General features: G+C 34.4%; 1 protein-coding gene across 3 annotated transcripts in view; it reads left to right on the top strand.

Moving 5' to 3' along the window:
* Positions 1 to 21,718, top strand: part of CCDC88A (coiled-coil domain containing 88A) — a gene marked incomplete at its 3' end in the record, with an annotated part of 138,616 nt that overhangs the window by 45,168 nt on the left and 71,730 nt on the right. For all 3 annotated transcript variants that reach the window (XM_080936042.1, XM_080936040.1, XM_080936041.1), the window contains exons 4-11: positions 2,211 to 2,280; positions 4,425 to 4,483; positions 8,472 to 8,555; positions 9,350 to 9,490; positions 13,355 to 13,527; positions 17,559 to 17,640; positions 19,450 to 19,608; positions 21,528 to 21,674. In XM_080936042.1, the coding sequence (XP_080792168.1) occupies positions 2,211 to 2,280; positions 4,425 to 4,483; positions 8,472 to 8,555; positions 9,350 to 9,490; positions 13,355 to 13,527; positions 17,559 to 17,640; positions 19,450 to 19,608; positions 21,528 to 21,674 (915 nt within the window). The remainder of the gene's footprint in view (positions 1 to 2,210; positions 2,281 to 4,424; positions 4,484 to 8,471; positions 8,556 to 9,349; positions 9,491 to 13,354; positions 13,528 to 17,558; positions 17,641 to 19,449; positions 19,609 to 21,527; positions 21,675 to 21,718) is intronic.

Below are 21,718 nucleotides of genomic sequence, written 5' to 3' on the forward strand. Positions count from 1 at the left end.
GCGCTAGTGGTTAGTTTGTCCTGGACTCACAGTTAAAAAAAAAAAAAAAAAAAAAAAAAAAAAAAAAAACTTACCTAAGCTTAGGATTTTTCTAAGGCAGTAAGAGAAAACTGCTTCCAAGATCAGATGAGATTAGGCAGGTTAAGGATGTCCTGAAAGGGAGGGGGTCATGAAAACCCACTTCTGAGAGAGGGAGAGGGAGGAGAGAGGTGGGGAAGGGAGGGTCAAAGTCCTAAACTGGGCCAGCAGCTAGGAGGCCAGTCACAGGGCCCGTGGAAAGTTCATCTCCTAAGCCAGTAGAGAGTGGCTAAACCTCTTGGAGAGACCAGGCCCTGCCCACTGACCAGAAGGAAAACCTTATCTATCCACCAATGCTTGTTCGAAGGTTTTGGTGATCTGGTGGCAGAAAAGTGAGACCGTGTGGCTGGTGACCTGTCCGGATGAGGTTCAGTTTAACCCAAGTGGAGTTCTGGGTGCAGGCGGCAGAGCTGGGTAGTTAGTTGCTAGTTAGTCCTGGATTTCAGCACCAGTGTTAGTTGAAAATGGTGTATTCCTGGACATATCACACTAAGTCAGCACAGTTCACACTTTGAGAGGTCTTTATTGAAAGAGGAAGAAGCGAGGAAGCAGTGTTGATAGAACATCAAAGTACTTTTAATTTTACTTCCCAGAAAGCTGAGAATGTTGGACATTTTTGAAAGTCTCTTGGCCATTTGTATTCTTGTGAGAACTCTGTTTAGCTTCTTATACTATTTTTAAATTGTTTATTTTCTTGTTTAGTATCTTAAGTTCCTTCTGTACTGTAGATATTAATCTTGTTAGATAAATAACTAGCAAAGCCTTCTTCCCAGTCTGTACAGTATCGTTTCGCTCTGATGCTTCCTTTCCGTTGAGAAGTTTACTTCTCAGGTTCTGTTTGCCAGTGATTTGCTATGTTCCTGAGAATCTACAGCTGTATTCAAAAAGTCCTGCTCTAACCCAGCCCTATAGTGCTTCCTGCTACTTTCCTCTAGCAGTTTCTTTGTTTTAGTTTTTGTTCTGTTTGGAGTAGATTTGTGCAGGGTGAAAAGTAGGAAAGGAGTTCCATTCTACCTTTGAAGCTTTGTTTTTTTGAGCTGCATTTGTTAATAGAGGCTGTCTTTTCTCCAGTGAGTTTTCTTTGGCATATTTGTGGGGGGGGTGTTAATTTTATTATTTTATATTATTATTATCAGAGTTAACTTACTAAGTTTTCATATTAATTTCAAGATATATACTCTTGTATAATTTAACAGTTCTGCACTTCTGTGTTACTTTCTCTCCCCAACTGATGCTTTTATAAACTTTAGGGTAGTTTAGATTCCTCTGTAGTAGGAGATACAACATTACACATTCATAGTCTACGTTAAGTACATTTTACATGATACTAAATTTGTCACTTGTATAATTTGAAATGTAACTGGACTCTAGGTGTAAAGGTCACTGATGAGTCTGGGTATGAATGAAGCTGTCTTGTCGTTATGGGAAGAATGACTGGGGAGACGTGGGAGACAGTAAAATGGGAGGAGTGGATTACTGAGAAGAGAATTGGATAGAAGTTGAATGATGCAGAATAGTGTTTCTGATTCATCAATATTGACTCATTATAAAAAGAATAAACTTGTTTTTGTTTAAAGTCTTTAAGACAAAACTTTCCCCTTTACCAGGGTGAATTTAAAAGTTCTTTATTCAGAAGTAGGTTATTTTTATGAAGTGTGATATAGATAAAATAGTGACTGTATAAAATCCTTTTTAAAACTTACTGTGATAGTATTCAGTTTACTTAAATGTAAAAATATCTAAAACTCTAAATAAATAAAAAGGTTTGCTTTTTCCTTTTAAGATATTTACTTATATATTGACATAGGGCTTTACTTATATATTGAGATAGGGTTTCACCCCATAGCTGAGGCTTTCTCAGACTCAATATTTAACTCAGGCTGGCCTCAAAACTTCTTTTACAAAAAGCTAAAAACAAAAAACCATTTCTCAGCTTAACAGATATGAAGGTTACAGATGTGGCCCATCATGCTTGGTCCTTTGAGTCCATTGTAACTTAGTAATTAAATTCATTAGTGGTACAACAGATACAGCACACCCACAGGAGAGTGTCCAGGCCTAAGTTATGACATGGTGAGTGGTTGCTGTCAGATCAACCATGCAGTTACTGACTACTGAATATCATTTTACAGGACACTTTGCAGCAGTTGATTATGATGTCATTGCCAAACATCTTAATCATTGGCAAAAATCCCTTTTCTGGTAAGTTTTAAGTCTGTATGATGTGATAATAATGCCTTGTTTTTGTGTCACACTAGTGATGTTTACCAAGGTCTTGATTATTTACCTTAGTTCTCAGGTTTCCGACAACTTCAACTGAAAAGTTGAGGATGATATTCCTAGAGAGGAAAGAAGCTTGCAGCTTTTAAGTTGTTAGTGACATGTACACACTCAACACTGAATTTTTTTTCTGCTATATCAAACTGGCACTTTTTGATGATGTTGATTTTTATTATCTCACTCTAAGCAATGGTGTTAGAAGAGGAATGGTGTTGAAACAGCTGAGCTTCATATTTACTGTTGCCAAAACTGTTGGTACCATGGGATTTTCTTTCTTGCTTGTTTGCTAGCTCATTTAGTAATCATATGTAATGAATCGTGGACCTGTAACTACTAGCCAAACTCCTGTGTTATTGACCAGTACTCCAACTGTTAAGTTGAAAGTTTTACTGATGAACATTAATTAAACTATATCTTAGTGGGAAGATGAGAGGAAGTTTCTTCATTTAAATTATTATGCTCAAAAATTGTTACTCCTTTACTAGAATTTTATTTTTTATTTGTATTTTGCTGTTTATGGAACTTGATCTGAGGACCTCACCTACACCAAACACTCACTGTAACCATACACCCTAGAATTTAAAATTTGAACAATTGAGTAACTAGCAGCTATAAAATATCTCAGCAAAGGACTTAATCCTTACAGGCTGTGTGATAGTTGAACTGAATATATCTTCTCTAACTTGATTGAAACAAAAATAAAATCAAAATAAAATATAAGATGTAAGCAGTTGTTTTTATAAACAAAACTAACAACTAAATGCATTAATAGTGAACTCAGCTAGAAATCCACTAACTTTATCTTCAGAGATACTCTAAGATATTTGGTTGTGTGAGGAAACAGGAAGATTAGCTTGTAAGATGTGATTATTTCTGATTCTATGTGTGTTTAGTAAGTAACTACCAAGTCATAGAGTATATACATGGTTTATGTACTCGGGGTTCTTGTCATTTGGGGAACGTTCCAAAAATTACTGTGAGATCATATAATTCATATGGCAAAGACATGTTCTAAATGCTAAGACATGTAAAAACACAGAGCTGTTGGCTGTTTAAATCGCTGGATTTAGGGTTATAAACTGTAGTGACTAGATCAAGAAAGACCACACAGATGTCAGATGTTGTAGGGTGATGGGGGTGACTCACTACAGATCTGAGGGAAGGACAGCAGCATCTAGCCAGAGTTAAGACAGAAGCATGTGTGTACTTGCATGTAATGACTATTAAAGTGGCTTAGTAGTCTGGAAAAACTGATTAATGGAAAGTAAGAGGAAGTTTCTAATATAAAGATTTAAAGTTCGTCAAAGGTAAATTAACCTGATACTGAAAAATCTTTCTGAATATTACATGTTTGTGATATGATCAACCAAATATTTAAGACAGTCTTAATTTTATGCTGTTGACTAGGGTTGTTATGCAGTTCTGTTCTGGATAAAAAACTTTTATCCAGTTTTTTTTTTTTTTTTTTTACATATGTTGCTTTCTTAAAATTTATTATTGTAAAATAGGTTCTTATTCTGTAGCCCCGGGCTAGCCTGGAACTCACTGTGTAGTCCAGGCTGGCTCACATAGTTCTACTTTAGTCTCTTAAAAGCTGGAATTATAGGTGTGAACTGCCACACCTAGCTTATATTATTAAACTTACTGTGATAGGCATTTAAGGTTCTGATCCTTATGAGCCTATGCAGTGAGAAACATTCATATTTTAATAAGAAAACAATAAAGAGGAGCAGTCCCATTAGCAGCCACTCTGGCATGTTCTTTTATCAGCATAATATAAAAGGCTGTTATAATCCAGTCTATAGGAAAGGAGTAGATGCAGTTAACATACTTAGCTTAAAGCTTACTTATGTGCACCACTAACTCTGTAGAAGGGATATCCTTGCCATGTCTTCTACTGTCATCTCTTTGTGCACACATAAATCACATGTGTAAGTGTCACCATTTGTTTACAGAATCATGTTTGTCAAGTGGTGTCGAATGTTTTCTTTAGAATTGATTGTTCCCGTGTTTGAAAGAGTTGTAAACAAAGCTAAATGCTGTACTTACTAGTGTTTTTATTTCAGAACAAGGTACAGAAGAAGTTAAAAAGTTGCTTTTACTCTTACTTGGCTGTGCAGTTCAGGTAAGTTAAAATATTTCTCCGTATTTTTATTTTTTTAAACTGTTCATGGGGCTCTAGTTTTCTGAAAGACTAGGTATCACTTTATAAAAAAATTTATGTTGAAGATTATTTTTTATTTCAAAACAGTTATAGCATTAATGCTGTGTTTTAAATGCTTTAGTAATTTCTTTCTATTTAGAGGCTTCTTTATGACTCAGATATTTTTATGCTTCTTTTGAGATATCTTCTGTACACATCTTCTGGTTTACTTGTGCAAGTTTATGTTTTAGGAAAAGAAAAGCAGGATTAGCAGTAAGAAAGGATTTGAGTCTAGAGCAATAGGGTAAGAACTGACTGCTCTTCCAGGAAGAACTAACTCTGTTTGAATGCCAGCACCTACATGGTAGCATAAAGCTGTTTGAAAAGCCATTCTCATGGAATCTAACAACCTCTTCTGGTCTTATGGGCATCAGGCACACCCCTGGGCACAGAAATACATCCAGGTGAATCCTCACATAAAAATAAATAATGAACCTTAGAGAATTTGTGGGAAGTATTTTTGTATGTGGTATTTGTGTTTGTACTGGGAAAGTATGTCTATGGAGGCATGTAAAGATCAGAGATCAGTATCAGGTGTCTTTTTCACTTATCTTACTTCTCGGCATAGTACCTGTATCTCACTGGACCTGAAACTCTCTGATTCAGCTATAATTGCTGGCCAACAAGTCCCAGTGATCCTCCTGTCTCTTCCTCCCAGCATCGGATTTACAGGTCCACACAAATGCACCCAGCTTTTTGGTCAGGTGCTAGGGATCTGAACCCAAGTCCTTATGCATACTCAGCAAGCACTTTCCTAACAAAGAATCTCCCTTGGCCATGTTGCTCCTTTATAGATGTCTCTATCAATAATGATAGCCAAGATTTATTAAATGTATAGTTTGCCATGTGTTACATTTTTTATAGTTTTTTTCTTATAATCTTTTTCTCAAATAAGATTAGCGTTTGGGTAGATACTTAAGTTATTTAACAAACTGGATAGTTGTGAGTTTAATGTTCTGCTTTAATAATTACAGTGGGAGTCTGTATTTTCAACAAATTCAGATAATCTCTTTAGATTTACTTGTATTTGCTAGTAGGCTAAAGAATACTGATCTGACTTTCAAATCTACTATAGTATATCCTCCATTTAATTAACTTAAGAAAACGTGTGTGTGTGTGTGTGTGTGTGTGTGTGTGTGCTCGCACGCGCGCGTGTGCACGCGCGCGCGCGCCAGGACACCCTTGTGGAAATTAAAGAACAGCCTTGTTGAGACAGTGTTTCTAGTTTGCCCAAGCCTTTAAACGTTTTTATTTATTTAGTTAGTTAGTTTCTGGGAGTTCTTCTGTCACTTCCACCAGTCTCTATAAGAACACTGGGATTGCAGATGCACAATGTTCCTATAGTAGATTATCATACTTGCACTTTACCCACTGAACTGTCTCTGAAGCCTACTACATTTTTTAAGAATGAATTATTTCAATGTACAGTTCTTCATAGAATGAAGTATTTCGGGTTTGTTTTAGGGTGTTTTTCGCTTTTTGTTTTGTTTTTTTGAAACAGGATCTTGTGTCCCAGACTGGCCTCAAACTCTGTAGCAGTGGTTGGCCTTCCAGTACTGGGATTGTAGGTGTGCACCACCACTCCAAAATGTGTGCAGGGCCTGGAACTGAACCTTTGTGTTCATGTATGCTAGGCAAGCACTTTCCCAACTGAGCTACAGACCTACCTATGAAATGAGATTTTTATAAACAAATGAATGAATTAACTAGTAATAGTTTACATTTATTTATATACATTTTATATTTTAGAATTTGTTGGCTTTCAGAGCTGACTGCTTTAGAGATACAAAATTTAATTTACATATACTTTTAAACATTTATGTGGATTAATATGACTACATATATGCAATAAATACATATATATACATATATAATAATCAGGTCAGAATTATTGGTATACCTACTAGCTCAAGACATTTTTTTTTTGTTTTGTTTTAAGTGCATACAAATCCTCTATACTGGTCATTTGGAATGTTCCTTCTGTACTGTATATGGCATAGATGTCATCATTCTATCCATTTATCTGTGTGTTTGTATCAGTTAGCAGACCCTGTTCTAATCTATTTCTACTCCAGCCCACCATCTTTCTCTTCTTAATACTCTTTCTAGCTTATAGTAACCACTGTGGGGGCACTATTCATATATAAATTAAGTCATTACATTTCTATAAGATGTTGTAAATGATTGTTTATTTAAAACCAATTGAATATTCAAATACATATGTTGTTTGTTATTGCTGCTGTTCTAATTTGGTTATCAGGTCTTTAGTTGGAAACACTTTCTTTACTCATAACTACTATATACTATATTTGCATATAAAATTCCTTAATTCCTGAATGTTATAATAATTAGTGTAATAGTGTAACTATAAATGCTGAGTATCTCAAGGTAGTGCTAGTAAAGAAACAGTGACTTGTTAAATGGAATTAAAAGGCTTATAAAACAAAATGTATATTCCTTTTTTAAACCATAACAGAAAACTGTAAGACAGTTGGATTAGGGTACTCTAAATTAATCTTAATTATTACATTTCATAATAACCCTGCTATTTTATGTTCTGATTGGCTAAAAACTATTCGTAATTAGTGATTACAGAAATGTTAAATTAAAAGGTTGGGATTACTGTCCCTGTAAAGCTGCTTTATGCATGCTGTAAATAAATAGTTAAAAAGTTAATTCACAGTTGTTTTTACAAGACCTGTTTAATATTCCCAAACCCAAAAAAGATTAGTGTTTTTAAGGCTATTGATTCTAATTTCCTTCCCACCCAAACTCTTCAATTCCTGCTAATAACTAGAAATTGTGCTCTCCTGGTAATTTACTTTTAAAGATCTGTATATTATAGCAGTTGTTTAGTTTCCGGTGAACATAGAATTGTAGGTGAAGTGTGGATGATGTCTGGATGATACCCAGTGGCAGAAGTAGAGCATTAGAAACGTAACTTGGATCAGAGCTTTGTAAGTTTCTTAATGTTCAAAGAGCCATTTTTTCTTCTTGGGAGCTACTGTCTTCGCTGGCTCTGTAATTGGCCTGGGAGATGCATCTTAGCTGGGCACAGGCAGTGCTGTCTGTTCTGTATGCACCTCTCATTTGGTAGGCTCAAGAATACAGTTGGATTAGCAGCTGAATTGCAATGTAAGAGATAGACACAGGCAGAGATAAAGATGTGTGTTGTTATTTAATCCTTATTGAGAAAGATGATGTTCATATTTTATGTTTTTAACTATCTTAAAACTTTAAAAAAGTTATCAATAAAGAATTGCTACCTTATTCCTATCTGATTTACATGTGTATTTATATGCAGTATTAAGTTTTGCCTCTGGTTACTTTGTTACAGTAGAAATAAACTGAATGTGTTTTGTATATTACCTTACAAATGTTACACTGGGTCATCAAAGTTGGTTTCTTTATTAAGTTTAATAGGATGAATATGAGAGAATAAATTGTAAGCTTCAAGTAAAAACTGCCTAGTTTCTTTTCCTCAAGAAGAAAGGCAGTGTTGTTTGGTGACAGTTGGGGACTAACTGAGCATTTTGGCAGTATTCCGAATTCTACCACTGACTCACTGTGGGCTTTGGCAAGCCACTTGTTCCCTCTGAAACAAGTTCTTGATTCTTTACTTCTCTGTTTGTAAAGTTAGCATAATAATATCCTAACCTCAGATTCATTGTGTAATATGTTCCTACTTTAGAACTTTCTAGCATAAAATAGTGTAGATTTAGAGCCTGGCTCGTAAATGTTTCAAAATCTTTGCATCTTCATTAGGTAAGTATAGCTGAGAAGTTGTTTTTATGTACAACAAAACCCTCTTTGTGCTGTTCAAATGTAATGCTTGGTGCGTTTTTATTTTTATATAGCATTTTAAGGACAATACAGTGTTTGAATAGTCTCTCCCTACTCCTTATTTCAGTGTCAGAAAAAGGAAGAATTTATTGAAAAAATCCAAGGTTTAGATTTTGATACAAAAGCAGCAGTTGCCGCACATATTCAAGAGGTAACCACTTATGTATATTCATTTTTATGACGTTCACAGTGTGTGTTTAATTTTATCTCCCCAAAGATTTAGTTACAGGATGAAGAACAATTAAAGATCAAATACAAATTAAACTTTTATATTTATATCTTCACTTTAGAGAAAGATACTTTTAAAGTGAGTTTTATTATGACACATTGTGCTCACTACACATTTACTCTCATTATTGTCTATGAGGAAATGAAAATCTTGAGGAGTGAAGTTTGTCTTTATTAGGCAACAGAGACTGAATGCTGGGGTAAAGATAATAAGCTTAGTCTTTATGTGCTTCTTGTCTTAAATGAATTAGTATTTTTATTGAGCTGTTATTTGAATTACACAAGTACATTGATTGTTTAAAAAATAATTTATATAAAAAGCTGAGTCATAATGCTCTGTGTCAAATTATGATGTTAATGTAATTTATTCAAATTTATTTTAAAAGTTGCCATTCCCATAACTATTTACTCATGAGCTTTAGGTCTTATATCCTTTAAGAACTAGGCTATATATTAAATTTTACACATTAGGAAATAATTGTTAAATTGTGAAAATTGGTAGTATTTTAAATATTCTCAGAGGATTATATTCGATATATCTTTTTCTTAGTTAACTTAAGAGTCCAGATGAGAATTTATTTAAATTTAATTAAAATGTTTAGGTTGTCATCATTAACTTCAAATCTCCTTTCTGCTTTTGCAGTTAATTTTGTACTAAAATTAAATCAGTAAGCATTAGCCATTCTTTGATTATTTCTTTTTCTTGCCTCTGTAAAGGTAACTCATAATCAGGAAAATGTGTTTGATCTTCAGTGGATGGAAGTGACAGATATGTCTCAGGAAGATATAGAACCACTCGTAAAGAGTATGGTGTCACACCTAAGAAGACTGATAGATGAGAGAGATGAACATTCAGAGGTTAGTAGATTGCTTTTGTTTCATCATGAAACATTGCTTTCTTTAGAAAAAGAAAAGGCTATGTTGGCACATGTCTTTAATCCCAGCACTCAGGAGGCAGAGGCAGGTGGTTCTGAGAGTTTGAATCCAACCTAGTCTACAGAGTCAAGGTACAAGACAACCAGGGCTGCACAGAGAAATCCAGTCTCAAAAACCAAACACCAGCCCCCCACTCCCACTCCCCCACCCCCGCCAAAGAAACAAACAAAAAGAATTGTTACCCTGTTTCTTAGGAGGACATATCTATGGAGCATACTGGTTCTAGAACCCAGGGCCTTCTTGATGTACTAAAATCAATCCTAGCACTTGGGAGACTCAGGAAGGCAGAACTGAGTTCAAGGCTAGCCTGATCTAAAAAGTGAGTTCTGGGACAGCCAGGGATACACAGAGGAAACAATGTCTCAAAAAGCTTTTTTTTTTTTTTTAAGATACTAAAACTATGAATACTCAAAGTCTCTTTTAAAAATGGTACAGTGTTTACATATAAACCTACAAATGTCTTATGTATGTTAAATCATCTTTTACTTGTCTATAATAATGAACAGTATGTAAATAATACACAAATAGTTGTGCTATATTACTTAGGGAGCGGTGACAGGAAAAAGTCTGAGCAGTGCAAACACTGGGATTTTTCACCCTTATTTGGTGTGATTTGCAGATATGAAACCTACATGGTATGCCAACTATAATGTTCTTTTGTTGTTATTGGTGGGGGGAGGGGGATTTGAAAGGAAATAAAAGAACTTTAGATTATTAGAATAAGCAAATTATTTTTAGTTCTTTTCTCTTTTTCTTTTTAAATTACTATTATTCTAATTTTGTTCATGTGTGTTTTTCAAGTCATCCCTATTACTTTGGCAATAGTGTAAAAGTGTAAAACTGAATATCTGTAGTTGATATAAGTGAAAAACCCTTGAAGCACAAAAATTTGCTAAATTTATTGGTTTGCCTATCTGATCCCAAATTAGTGGGTAAAATGACAGGCAGTTAGGGAGTCTTGCCCAAACAACCCTTCCCAATTTCCTTGCTCAATTTAAACAATGCCAGTTTCATGTGTTTACATAGAAAACGCTGTATACATGCATATCTTTGAAAAACAGGAAGGAAAAATATAAGAAAGGTATTGAAAATCCTGTGATGAGTATGTTTTGAGTGGAAAATTTATAATAATGAAGGGACTAATTGTAGGTGATTAGTTGGAGAAGAGGTCATTTGACAAGAAACAAGGATAGCAGTTTTCACTTTGAAGCTTAAACAGAGGCAAGGAAATCATTTACAAAGTTTCTATGTGGCAGTTTGCCCAAAAATAAATGATAAAGGATCACTGCATAGTAGTGATATCTTCATTGAAAACAGATGTGAAAATCTCAGACCAAATAATACTTTATTTTCATCAGAATCTTTAGATTCTGTTAGAAGTGGAATCAAGAAGTTACACATGATGCTGTACACTTGTAATCTCAGAACAGTGGAGGTAGTGGTAGGGTCTTCTGGAGTTCAAAGACAACTTCGGCTATTTACTAAGTTTGAGACCAGCCCGGGTTATATAAAACCCTTCCTGCATACAAAAAAACAAAGAAGAAAACCAGAATGAAATATATGGGTTGTAGTCAAACTTGAATTTTATTTTGTAAAAATGTATTTTAGTATTTATACAAAAGTCAAATTTAAAATACATTAATCAACTTGAATCTAATTGTGATTGTACCATTGTACATATTGTATCATTGGTTGTGTGACTTTGGTTTATGTTAGTTTGTATAAGCCTCAGTTTCTTATGTCTAAATTAAATAGAACTTTATTGAAAAAATAGTGCTGAATGAAATTTGCTGGAGAATATTACAGATAAAAAGTGTAAGTCATTGTCAAACAATAAAAAGGATACTTTAAAATTAAAAGTGAGAAGTGATACTTAAGAAAACTGTGCCAGGTGGTGATAGTGCTTACCTTTAATCCCAGCACTTGGGAAACAGAGGCAGTGGGAATCTCTGTGAGTTTTACAGAGCGAGTTCCAGGATAGCCAGGACAACACAAAGAAAACATGTCTGGGGTAAAAAAGGAAGGAAGAGAAGAGAGGGAAAAGGCTAGCTGTAGTTCTAGACTGAGTAGACTTTAAGTAGTAAAATAATCTCTTATATTGGCCACAGGAGACAGACAGTTGAGTGATTAAAACAAAAACTAACTTCATTCAAGGGTAGGCATGGTCACAAAGAAGCAATGATGATAGTAAAGGAGACATACTACAAAGGGGTTGGTTTCTGCCTTAGAGAAACTTATATTTATTGAAGAAATAGCAAACATGGATTTGTAGAGAGACAACCGGGAGGTACTCTCTGAAGTTTATGAAAGAAGTAGTTGCAAGCCAGAAGACAGAGATGCTAAAATATTTCCCCAAGCACAAAGAAATGAATCCTGGTTGTGGTTAAAACAACAAAAAATAGAGCTAGGGAGATGGCTCAGCATTTAAAAGCACTTTTTGCTCATGTGGAAGACTCAGGTTTGAATGTCAGCACCCATATGGTGGGTCATATCTATCCATGACTTTTAGTTCTAGGGAATCCAATGCCATGTTCTGATTTCCATGCACTAGGCAAGCATATGGTACACATATATTCAGGCAAAATACTCATATGTAAAATAAAATAAACAAATGTTTATATAAAGTTAGGAATGAGTGATGAGGAATAAGAGTAACAATTTTATGGTCCCAAAATAGTAACACCACCTGTATGTTTGGGGGGCAGTTAAATGAAACATAGGTTCGTTTGCCTGAGGAAGTGTAAAGTAGAACAAACTAAAAAAATTGGTGTATAATAAAATAATTTACCAGTAAATAAAAGGAAAATTAGAAGAATGGAACAACATGGTTGTATAAAATACAAATTAGCTACATACATACATCTATAAAGCAGAGGTTTAGGCAAAGAAAAGGGTTGTTTCCCCACTGAGACTCTTTAGAGAAAGAATTGGGGAAGTTTTGAGGTGGGAAGTAGTGTAGTATTGTGAGACCCAAAAGGGTTGGCTAGTGTGTAGTAGCAACATGTAGTTAGCTACTTGTGTAAGCAGAAACAATCTTTGTGCCTTAGTCATATGTCCTGGGGATGGGGGAACCACTAAGGTCTTACCTTCTCTAGAGATTGCTTCTGCTAGGATTATGAAGTTCTAAAACAGTATTGCCCAATCCTGCTGTGGTGGCAAGATCATAACAACTAGTAAACAAATACCTATTTTGTATTTAAAACATGTGACTAAAGAACTCAATTTTGAGCTGTTTAAATTTTTACTAAAATACCCACTTGTGTTACTGGCTATTATAATTGGATAGCTAAGCAAATTACTCTTTGGTTTTCTTTCCTGAGTCTTTTTGTCATTCCAACAGTTATCTAGTTGTTTTGTCATGAGTGATTTTTTTTTTAATCAAAAAAAAAATCTAGGGAGAGAGAAAGTATTGATCCATTTTAATGTTATTGCTAAGTAGCTCATGCTTGAACTGTTGAATAAAACTTAAAATGGCAGCAAATATGACAATGTTAAATTGTTTTTTGTTCTTGTTCTTTGTTTTACATCTTTGGATGTAGCCCTGGCTGACAGGAAACTTGCTTAGTTAAACCTGGCTGGTCTCAGACTCACACTGATCCACCTGTGTCTGTCTCTGACTCCTAAGGGCCAGGGTTAAGGGCTTGTATCACCATACTTGGCAAACTTGAGATGCTTTTCATCAGTGAGTTTATTTTTTAGAATATCTAGTGATTAATGTTGCTGTGTGTAAGTTACTGATACGTAGAGCACTAAAACCGATTCTGTGTTTACCCCTTTAATTCTTAGACTATTGTAGAACTCTCTGAAGAGCGAGATGGTGTTCATTTTCTACCCCATGCCTCTTCATCTGCACAGTCTCCCTGTGGTTCTCCAGGCATGAAGCGAACAGAAAGTCGGCAGCATCTCTCAGTGGAACTGGCTGATGCTAAGGCGAAAATCCGAAGACTTAGGCAGGAATTGTAAGTCTCTGATTTTTAATATTCATTGAAATAATGTGGTCACAAGGATGACCTTAGCACTTTTTAAAATATGACAACAGTCTAGTTGTGCTCAATTGTTAACCTAAGTCACAATTATTAGTGTTTGTCAAAATGAGAAAAATTTGACCATAAGCCCAGTACTCAAGATGTGTAAGTAGGAGAATCCCAGCAATTTATGGGCATTCTCAGGTACAAATTAAGTGTAAGCCTAGCCTAGGCTATGTGAAACCTTGTCTCAATAGTAATAATGACCATGTTGTTTTCAAATCTAAATTGTGGGTATATGATATTACAAAAATAATTCATACATATTACCTACATTAAGTCATTGAGATGCCAGTTACATACTTAGTAGAATATTCAGAATTTATTAGCACTGAAAAAATTGTACTCAGTTATCAAAGCTCATTACAGAAAATACAGTATAAATTTTACATACCCATTCTTGGGTGAACTACAAGTAAAAAGCATGACTAATCTTTGCTGAAGATTTTGAATTTTGTTCTTTAAGGAGAACAAAAGATTTTTGATTTACATATTTTCTCTTTTAAAAATTTGTTTTCCTGGAATATAAGCTTCAGAATGTAGACTTTAGACACAGTATAGTTATTATATTTGTTTATTGTTTAAAGTAACTTAGAAAAGTGAAATGGATATGCAAGGTAGAAAAAGCATTAAATAATCTGCTGGGAAAATTTTGAAAACAAAGAAATACAGCTTTCATTTGTGGATGTCTGCATTATTATGTGTCTATTGAAGTGGATACGCCCAGGATATTCTATAAACAGCTGCAGCAGGAAAATTAGGGAAGAGATTGCTGTTATTAGTTTGACTGACAGCTAATGGATAGCCTAAACAGTGCACACTAGTTCTTTCCATATAATTTAGCCCAATCTTCTCTAGTCTTTAGCTGAAGCATGCAATTAGAATTGTAGTGATGGCTGTGGATTCATTTAACATTTTGCATTATGTTAGAATTTAATTTTCAAACAGAATTTACTTGGCCTTGGAATATATTAAAAATTCAAACAACCTTGAGAAGACTGACAAAATTGGTTTCATGTGTAATGATTTGAAAGTTAAGTGGATATTTTGAAGTGAGTGAAGATACCAGATGTATGTAGCAAGTATGTTCAGTCACTAGCATTTCATCAAATCCCCTATTATGTCTTTAAAAATGTATTGTTTTATGTATTTCTTAAGATGACATGTAGTAGGGTTTCTTTTGTTATAAAGGGGACAGATATTTCCTGCAGTGGGTTAGCCACAGAAAAAGTCTAGATTGCTTTATACCTAATGGAAACTAAAATAAATAATTAGAATATTATTTTTACTATTAACTGACACATTGACACATGCTCATTAATGAGTAATACCAGACAATATAATTGATTTTTGATTTATAAAGAAAAATAATTTATGATTAGATGAAATAAATAATTCTTTATAAGTTAAACTTTTTATACCATAGTTAATATTGTTGAAGACTTTGTTGATTTTTCTGGTAAAATTGATTCCATGTTTTGGGTTTCTTTAATATAATAATTAATAATTTTGTTAAAAAAGAAAATACTTTTTAATTAAGATGTAATTTGGAATCTGACAACTGAATAGGTTTTTAAGTTGTGCAGTAATTATGTAAAAAACCACAATAACTGAATAAAAGTGTCTTTGTTCATCTTCTTTGCCATCAGATCTTAGCAATGGCTAATCCCTTATATTTCCATGGGTTTGCCTATTTTTGACTCTCATATAAATAGAACACGTAATGTATAGCCTTCTTGTTTAGCATGGTGTGTGTCTTCCAGTTTCCTCTGTTATAGCATGTAACTGATGTCTTACTAATGACAAAAGCAGTAACCGTTATCTATAAAAAGACAAACTTACAGGAAGTTAGAGAATAAGAGGGCCAACAAGATAGTGCCTGCTGGTAAGCCTGGCAGACTAAGTCTGGTCAGAACCCACTTAGTGGAAGGAGAGAAACTTCTCATTCAAGTTGTCCTCTTGACTTCCATTCATACATTGTAACACTCAACCTCCTTCCTTGAAGAAATGAATGAATGGGACACAAAAATTATAGGGGCTAATAATTTACAAATAAGAGAATTAAGCAGCACGTTTTAGTATCCAAAAAATAAAAAAACAATAATATTTTAACTTTTTAAATTGTTTTGTATATAGCCACCTTTTGAAAAAAGTTATCAGTGTGTATATGTTTGTTATGCTGGTGCACACGTGTGCCGTAATGTACATGGAAATCTGAGGACAGCTGGGAGAAACTGACTCTCTCCTTTCATGATGTGGATGCTGGAGGTCAAACTCAAGTTGTTACACATGAGAGCAAATACTTTTTTTACCTGTTGTGCCAACTTGCTGGCCATATATAGACACCTTTATTCTCTGCTGGATGTTAATGATCTTTTGAGCACGCCAGTTTGGCAGTAGATATCAAGGACCTTAAGGACTATATTTTCCTTTTAGAAATAATTTCCAGGCATATAAAACAGGTTTTTTTTTTAAATAATGACTGCACTAAAGCATTATTCACTATGTTGAAAACTGAAACCTACTTAATAAATTATATTTCTTTTATCAAGGGGAATACCTCCACCGTTAAGACTTTTGTGAGGTTTGAATACAGGGAAGCATATGAGCATATATAAAAGTAGGCTACTTTATATGGTGCATTCTTTTATTAGACAACAGAAGGCAGAAAATAGTAAGTACTGGTTTACTTTAAGAAGATTGTCTGAAGGATATACATAAGAGAGAAAGCAGTTCAGAGGGAAAGAGTAAAAACTGAGACATTGCTGAGCATGGTAGTACATGCCTTTAATTGCAGCATTTGGGGCAGAGACAGGTGGATGTGTGTGAGGCCCACTTGTTCTACATAGTGAGACCTCTGTCAGTATATGTGTGTATATCTATGTATATGTATGTACATATGTTACAATGTGTTAAGCAATATGAAGTAGAGACTTTAGGTATGTGTATGGTTGGGCTGGAGAGATGGCTCAGCGGTTAAGAGCACTGACTGTTCTTCCAGAGGTCCTGAGTTCAAATCCCAGCAACCACATGGTGGCTCACAAGCATCTGTCATGGGATCCGACGCCCTCTTCTGGTGTGTCTGAAGAGAGCTACAGTTACTCATATAAATATAATAAATAAAGCTTATAAAAAAGAAAGTGTATGATTTCCGTTAGGCCATTATAAATGTAGAAATAGTTTGGAGTTCCTTGAGCAACTGCTCATACACAGTATTTGATTTTAAAAAAATCATTCATGCTTAATTGCTATTGATTATGCAGAGTAGGAGAAGATAAAGTAGATAAGATAGGAAAGATAAAATATAAAGTATATAACATGCAGAACAGTCAGAGAGTTGGGGATGGGGATAACGACAGGACTGTAAAAAAGTTAAAAATAAAAAAGAGTATATGATAAACCACAGGACGATAGTTACTGCATAAGTCTTTTAGCAGCATTGGTGGAAGCTTCTTGACATCTAGTCACATACTCACAGTATTTTTTCTTGCTTTATTCCTTCCCTGTGTTATAGTTAGGAATAATAACTCCATTGACTTTGGTTTTTATTTTGTAACAAGATATTACTGTAAAATCCTGGAAATTGCTGTATAGATCAAACTGAGCTTGAACTCAGAGATTGTTTGCCTCTGCCTCCTTAGTGCTGGGATTAAATGGAGGCGTCCAGCAAAGATTTACTTATTTTTATGTGTATAAGTACCTTTTTTGCAAGTGTAAATGTTATTAATGTGTACCAGTACCTACAGAGTATTGGATTCCTTGGAAATGGAGCTACAGACAGCTGTGAGCTACCGTGTTGGTTCTGGATCCTTAGCCTTTGCACTCTGCAAACACAGCAACTGCTCTTAGCTGCTGAGCCATCTGATCTGCAGCACTCAGTTGAGATGTGTGTATTAATGCTGCAGTGATGACAGATTCTATAAGTAGTACATTCATTCTTTAATAAATATCTTTTGGCATTTAAGGGAAGAAAAGACTGAGCAGTTGCTGGACTGTAAGCAAGAACTGGAACAAATAGAAGTGGAATTGAAGAGGCTGCAGCAGGAGGTTTGTACCTAGATGGTTCATATTGGAGCATTAAGTAGTTGGAAATTGAGTTGATTTATAACCCTGACATCAATACTTTAAGCCCAGTTACCTCATATATTCGCATAAAGTCAAGTAACTTTTTAGTACTTCTATCAAAATGCAGAGCCAAAGCTAGAAATCAAGGTCTTTAGGACTAAATTTCCTTACCATTCAAAATCTTTTTGTACTGGGGTAGTTCCAAGTCCTTCTTTTTTATGTATATGTCTTCTATCACTGAATTACCTAAGCACTTACCTTATCATTAACTATGAGTTGATCTGTTTATGGGTTTTAGCGCTCTCATAATGATTATATTAGGTTGTATATATCAAAATGTTTTCATGCATTAGTCTCCTTTTTTACATCATCTTGAATCAAGTGCTATTAAGAATTTTTTTGAGCAATGAAGAAGGGAGTACTAGTGGGTATAAGAGTAAAGAGAGACTGGTGAATATGGTCTGATTATAAGAACGTATTAAAAATGTCACAACACACTGGGAAGGAGGGGCACAAGCCTTTTATTCCAGTACTTAGGTGGCAGAGGTAGATAGATCTCTGTGATTTCCAGGCCAGCGTGGTCTACTATGACTTCCATAGGATGGCCAGGGGCTACACAGAGAAATCCTGTCACAAAAATAAAAACAAATAAAAAAAACTAAAATATCATAGTAAAATCCACTGTTTTTTGTAATTAAACATGTTAAATCTTAAAACCTAGTAACAGCAGTTTAGGGGGTGTTTCTGTTTTTTGGTTTTGTTTCTTTAAAGAAGTGATTAAGCTTCTTATAATCAGTGTTGTTGTTCTTTATTTAGATATCTAGGTCATAAATGACAAGAATTGGAGTAAGGCTGGTAGTTTCCTCTAACTACCTTAGCCTGCCATTTTGATGTCAAGAGCTATATACAAGATCATAAACTGAGACCACCCTTGATGAATGATCCAGGAAGTGACCATGTTTATTTTTTATGTGCTCTGGCTCTTACTCCACTTCTTAATAACAGAGGGTTGTGTGTGTAAGGGGGGGGGGGGGAGAGGGAGAATCGGAAAGAAAGCCTGTGTTTGTATGTGAGAGCTTATGTGTAAGCAAGAGTAATTAAACCTGTGTCTTTGTGTGTATGTGAGAGAGAGAGGAGAGAGAATGTGTGCAGTAGGTCAGATATTTGGATAAAAACACTTTTCTAAAAATAGTGATTTGTTTTATATAACTTATCTCTTCTATACACTTAATTATCTTGAGTTTTAAAGCTAAACCTTTAAAAATATATATTAATTTTGTGTGTCTGTATATTTTGCCTGCATGTGTGTTTATGTACCACTTGAGTACAGTGCTCCCAGAGGCCAGAAGAAAGTAACAGATCCCCTGGAACTGAAGTTACAGATGGTTTTTACCCACCATGTTGGTGGTAAGAATTGAATCCAGGTTCTCTGGAAGAGCAGGCAGTCCTCTTAATGGTTCCTAGCCATCCCTAAAGTTAATTTTTAAACTTAAGTGTAATTGTGAATGCTGTATGTATAATTGTGAAAGTTGAAGTTAATTTAATTTCAAAACATTTTTTAAAATTGCTACTGGAGAAGACTTTGTATATAAACATTTTAAAACCTTTGGCTCAAGGAAAAGGCTTAGCTTGTCATCATTTTTAAAGAAACAATTATTCTTTATATACAGTGCAATTTTCTTTTAAACTATATAATTTGTTACATTTTATTAAATTAATGAAGTTGTTTGGACAAGGAATGGCTTAAAATGGAAAGTTTATATTCAAGGTATTATTTATGTTTATATTTAGAACATGAATTTGCTTTCGGATGCTCGATCAGCTAGAATGTACCGAGATGAATTAGATGCTCTCCGAGAGAAAGCAGTCAGAGTTGATAAGCTTGAAAGTGAACTCAGTAGATATAAAGAGAGACTACATGATATTGAATTTTATAAGGCAAGAGTTGAGGTATGTTGCATAATTATTCATACCTTTTTTAAGATTTTCAAAATGCATTTTAATAGACAAGAGGAACTTAATCTAGAGGTAACATTAAGTTTTTTGATTTGTTTATTTTAAATATCTTCACACATTATAAAGCTTAATGAATCCTTCAGAGCACTCTTACCCTTCCACCCACCACACACCTACAATTTAGCATTGAAGCCATGGAAGACTTTTAAAGGTCAACTCTAACACTCAAAATAAAATACTATGTCTGTTCATTTCAAGTTTGTTCCCAGAAATAATAAAAATTGTCTTTCTGATTATTGTATTTTTTGGTATTAGGATATTGAGATCAATGAAGACTCTGTATATATAAATGAATTAAGAATGGCAACCCTTGCATCTATTCCTCATTTCTGTTAACTTCCTTATTTTCAGCAAACATGAGATTTTGTTAAGTTTCTGCATGAGGATGAGAGAGTATGTAGAATCAAGAAATAAAAACAAGAATGGGTAGATCATATGGCTCAGTGTGTTAAAGACACCTGCTGCCAAGGCTCATGTTTTACTTCAGGGATCTACATGATGAAAAGCTAGAACCAACCACTGAAAAGTGCCCTGTGAGCTCTGTATGGGTGCTGTAAAATGTGCCCATACACATGCACTAGTAGATAAATAAGTGTCATTTAACATGAGAAAGTAGAACATTTATCCCTTTTGCTAATAATTCATTCATTTATTATTCTACTGACGCTTGAAAATTCTAAGTACACACATGTACACACACATATGACCATGTATAATATTCATATTAAATCTGTCATGGATTTCATTGTCTTCAAGCATGACACTGTAACCCCAGCTCAGGAAATTCAGGAAGATCACTGTTTGAGAACACACTTGAATAACAGTGTAATCCTATCTCAGAACCCACCATAATAATGTATTTTCTCTAGACTTTATAAACAACAGACATATTATTTAGCAAAATAAGAATTGTGAATGGAAGCTTCAAAATTACATAAAAGGATTTTCTCAAATGGTTAATTTGACATTTATCATGAGGACTGAGGATTAAGTTCATCTTGCCAATGATTAATTAATTAATTACATGCACAATGCTTTGGATTTTAGCCCCCTCACAAGAAAGACTTGAATAGGCACAGCAGTGCATGCCTTTAAACCTGCACCCTAGAAGCAGATGCAGGTGAATCTTTGTGAATATGAGGCCATCCTGGTCTACATAGGAACTTCTGGGCCAGCCAGGCTATATAATGAGACCCTGACTCAAGGAAAGAAGGGAGGGAGGGAGAAGAAGAATCTGAGAGATTACAACAGATCGTGTAGGCTTATAAAATCCCTGCACACTCAGAGGTAAACATAAGAGGCATCACAAGTTTGCAGATACCCTGGGCTTATTAAGAAGACTCTGTTTCAAAATAAATTTAGTTGATAAGAGTCTTGTTTTATCATTTATGTGAGTTGGGTCTTAATTGTATATTGTAAAAACCTAGAACAAGTCACTTTCAAGTTATATATAAAGTCCTCTATAAAGGTAAAATTTTAAGTTTTTTTCAGTCCAAGTAAAGCGTTAATTGTATGAAGCTTTGTTTCTCCGAACCCTAGAACCCACTTAAATGTATTCCATTGGTGAAGTTACAGTGGTATTACTCATTCTAAGGCTTACATATTTTGAAAGTATAATATGTTTAATTCTGTAACATGGAGTAGAAAGTCAGTGAAGCCAAAAACAAAAACAAAACAAAAAACAAATAAACAGCTGTGTAGTGCTCAGTAGCTTTACTCTTACATAAAAATGTCGATAAGAATGGCGTAATGTGTGTATTTGTAATGATAAATTTTTATCTTCTAAGCTTCAAAAATACAGGTATTAGCACATTTCTAATTAATTGTTAAAAGCCTATTTTAAATGTTTATAGGAATTAAAAGAAGATAATCAAGTTTTACTAGAAACAAAAACTATGCTGGAAGACCAACTTGAAGGAACTCGAGCTCGTTCTGACAAATTACATGAATTAGAAAAAGAGAATTTACAATTAAAGGCTAAATTGCATGATATGGAAATGGTAAGATTTATGGAATTCATCAATTTTCCTGGTTTTTAAGGAAG

The sequence above is a fragment of the Micromys minutus genome (genome assembly GCF_963924665.1).
Source record: "Micromys minutus genome assembly, chromosome: 1".
Classification (NCBI taxonomy): domain Eukaryota; kingdom Metazoa; phylum Chordata; class Mammalia; order Rodentia; family Muridae; genus Micromys; species Micromys minutus.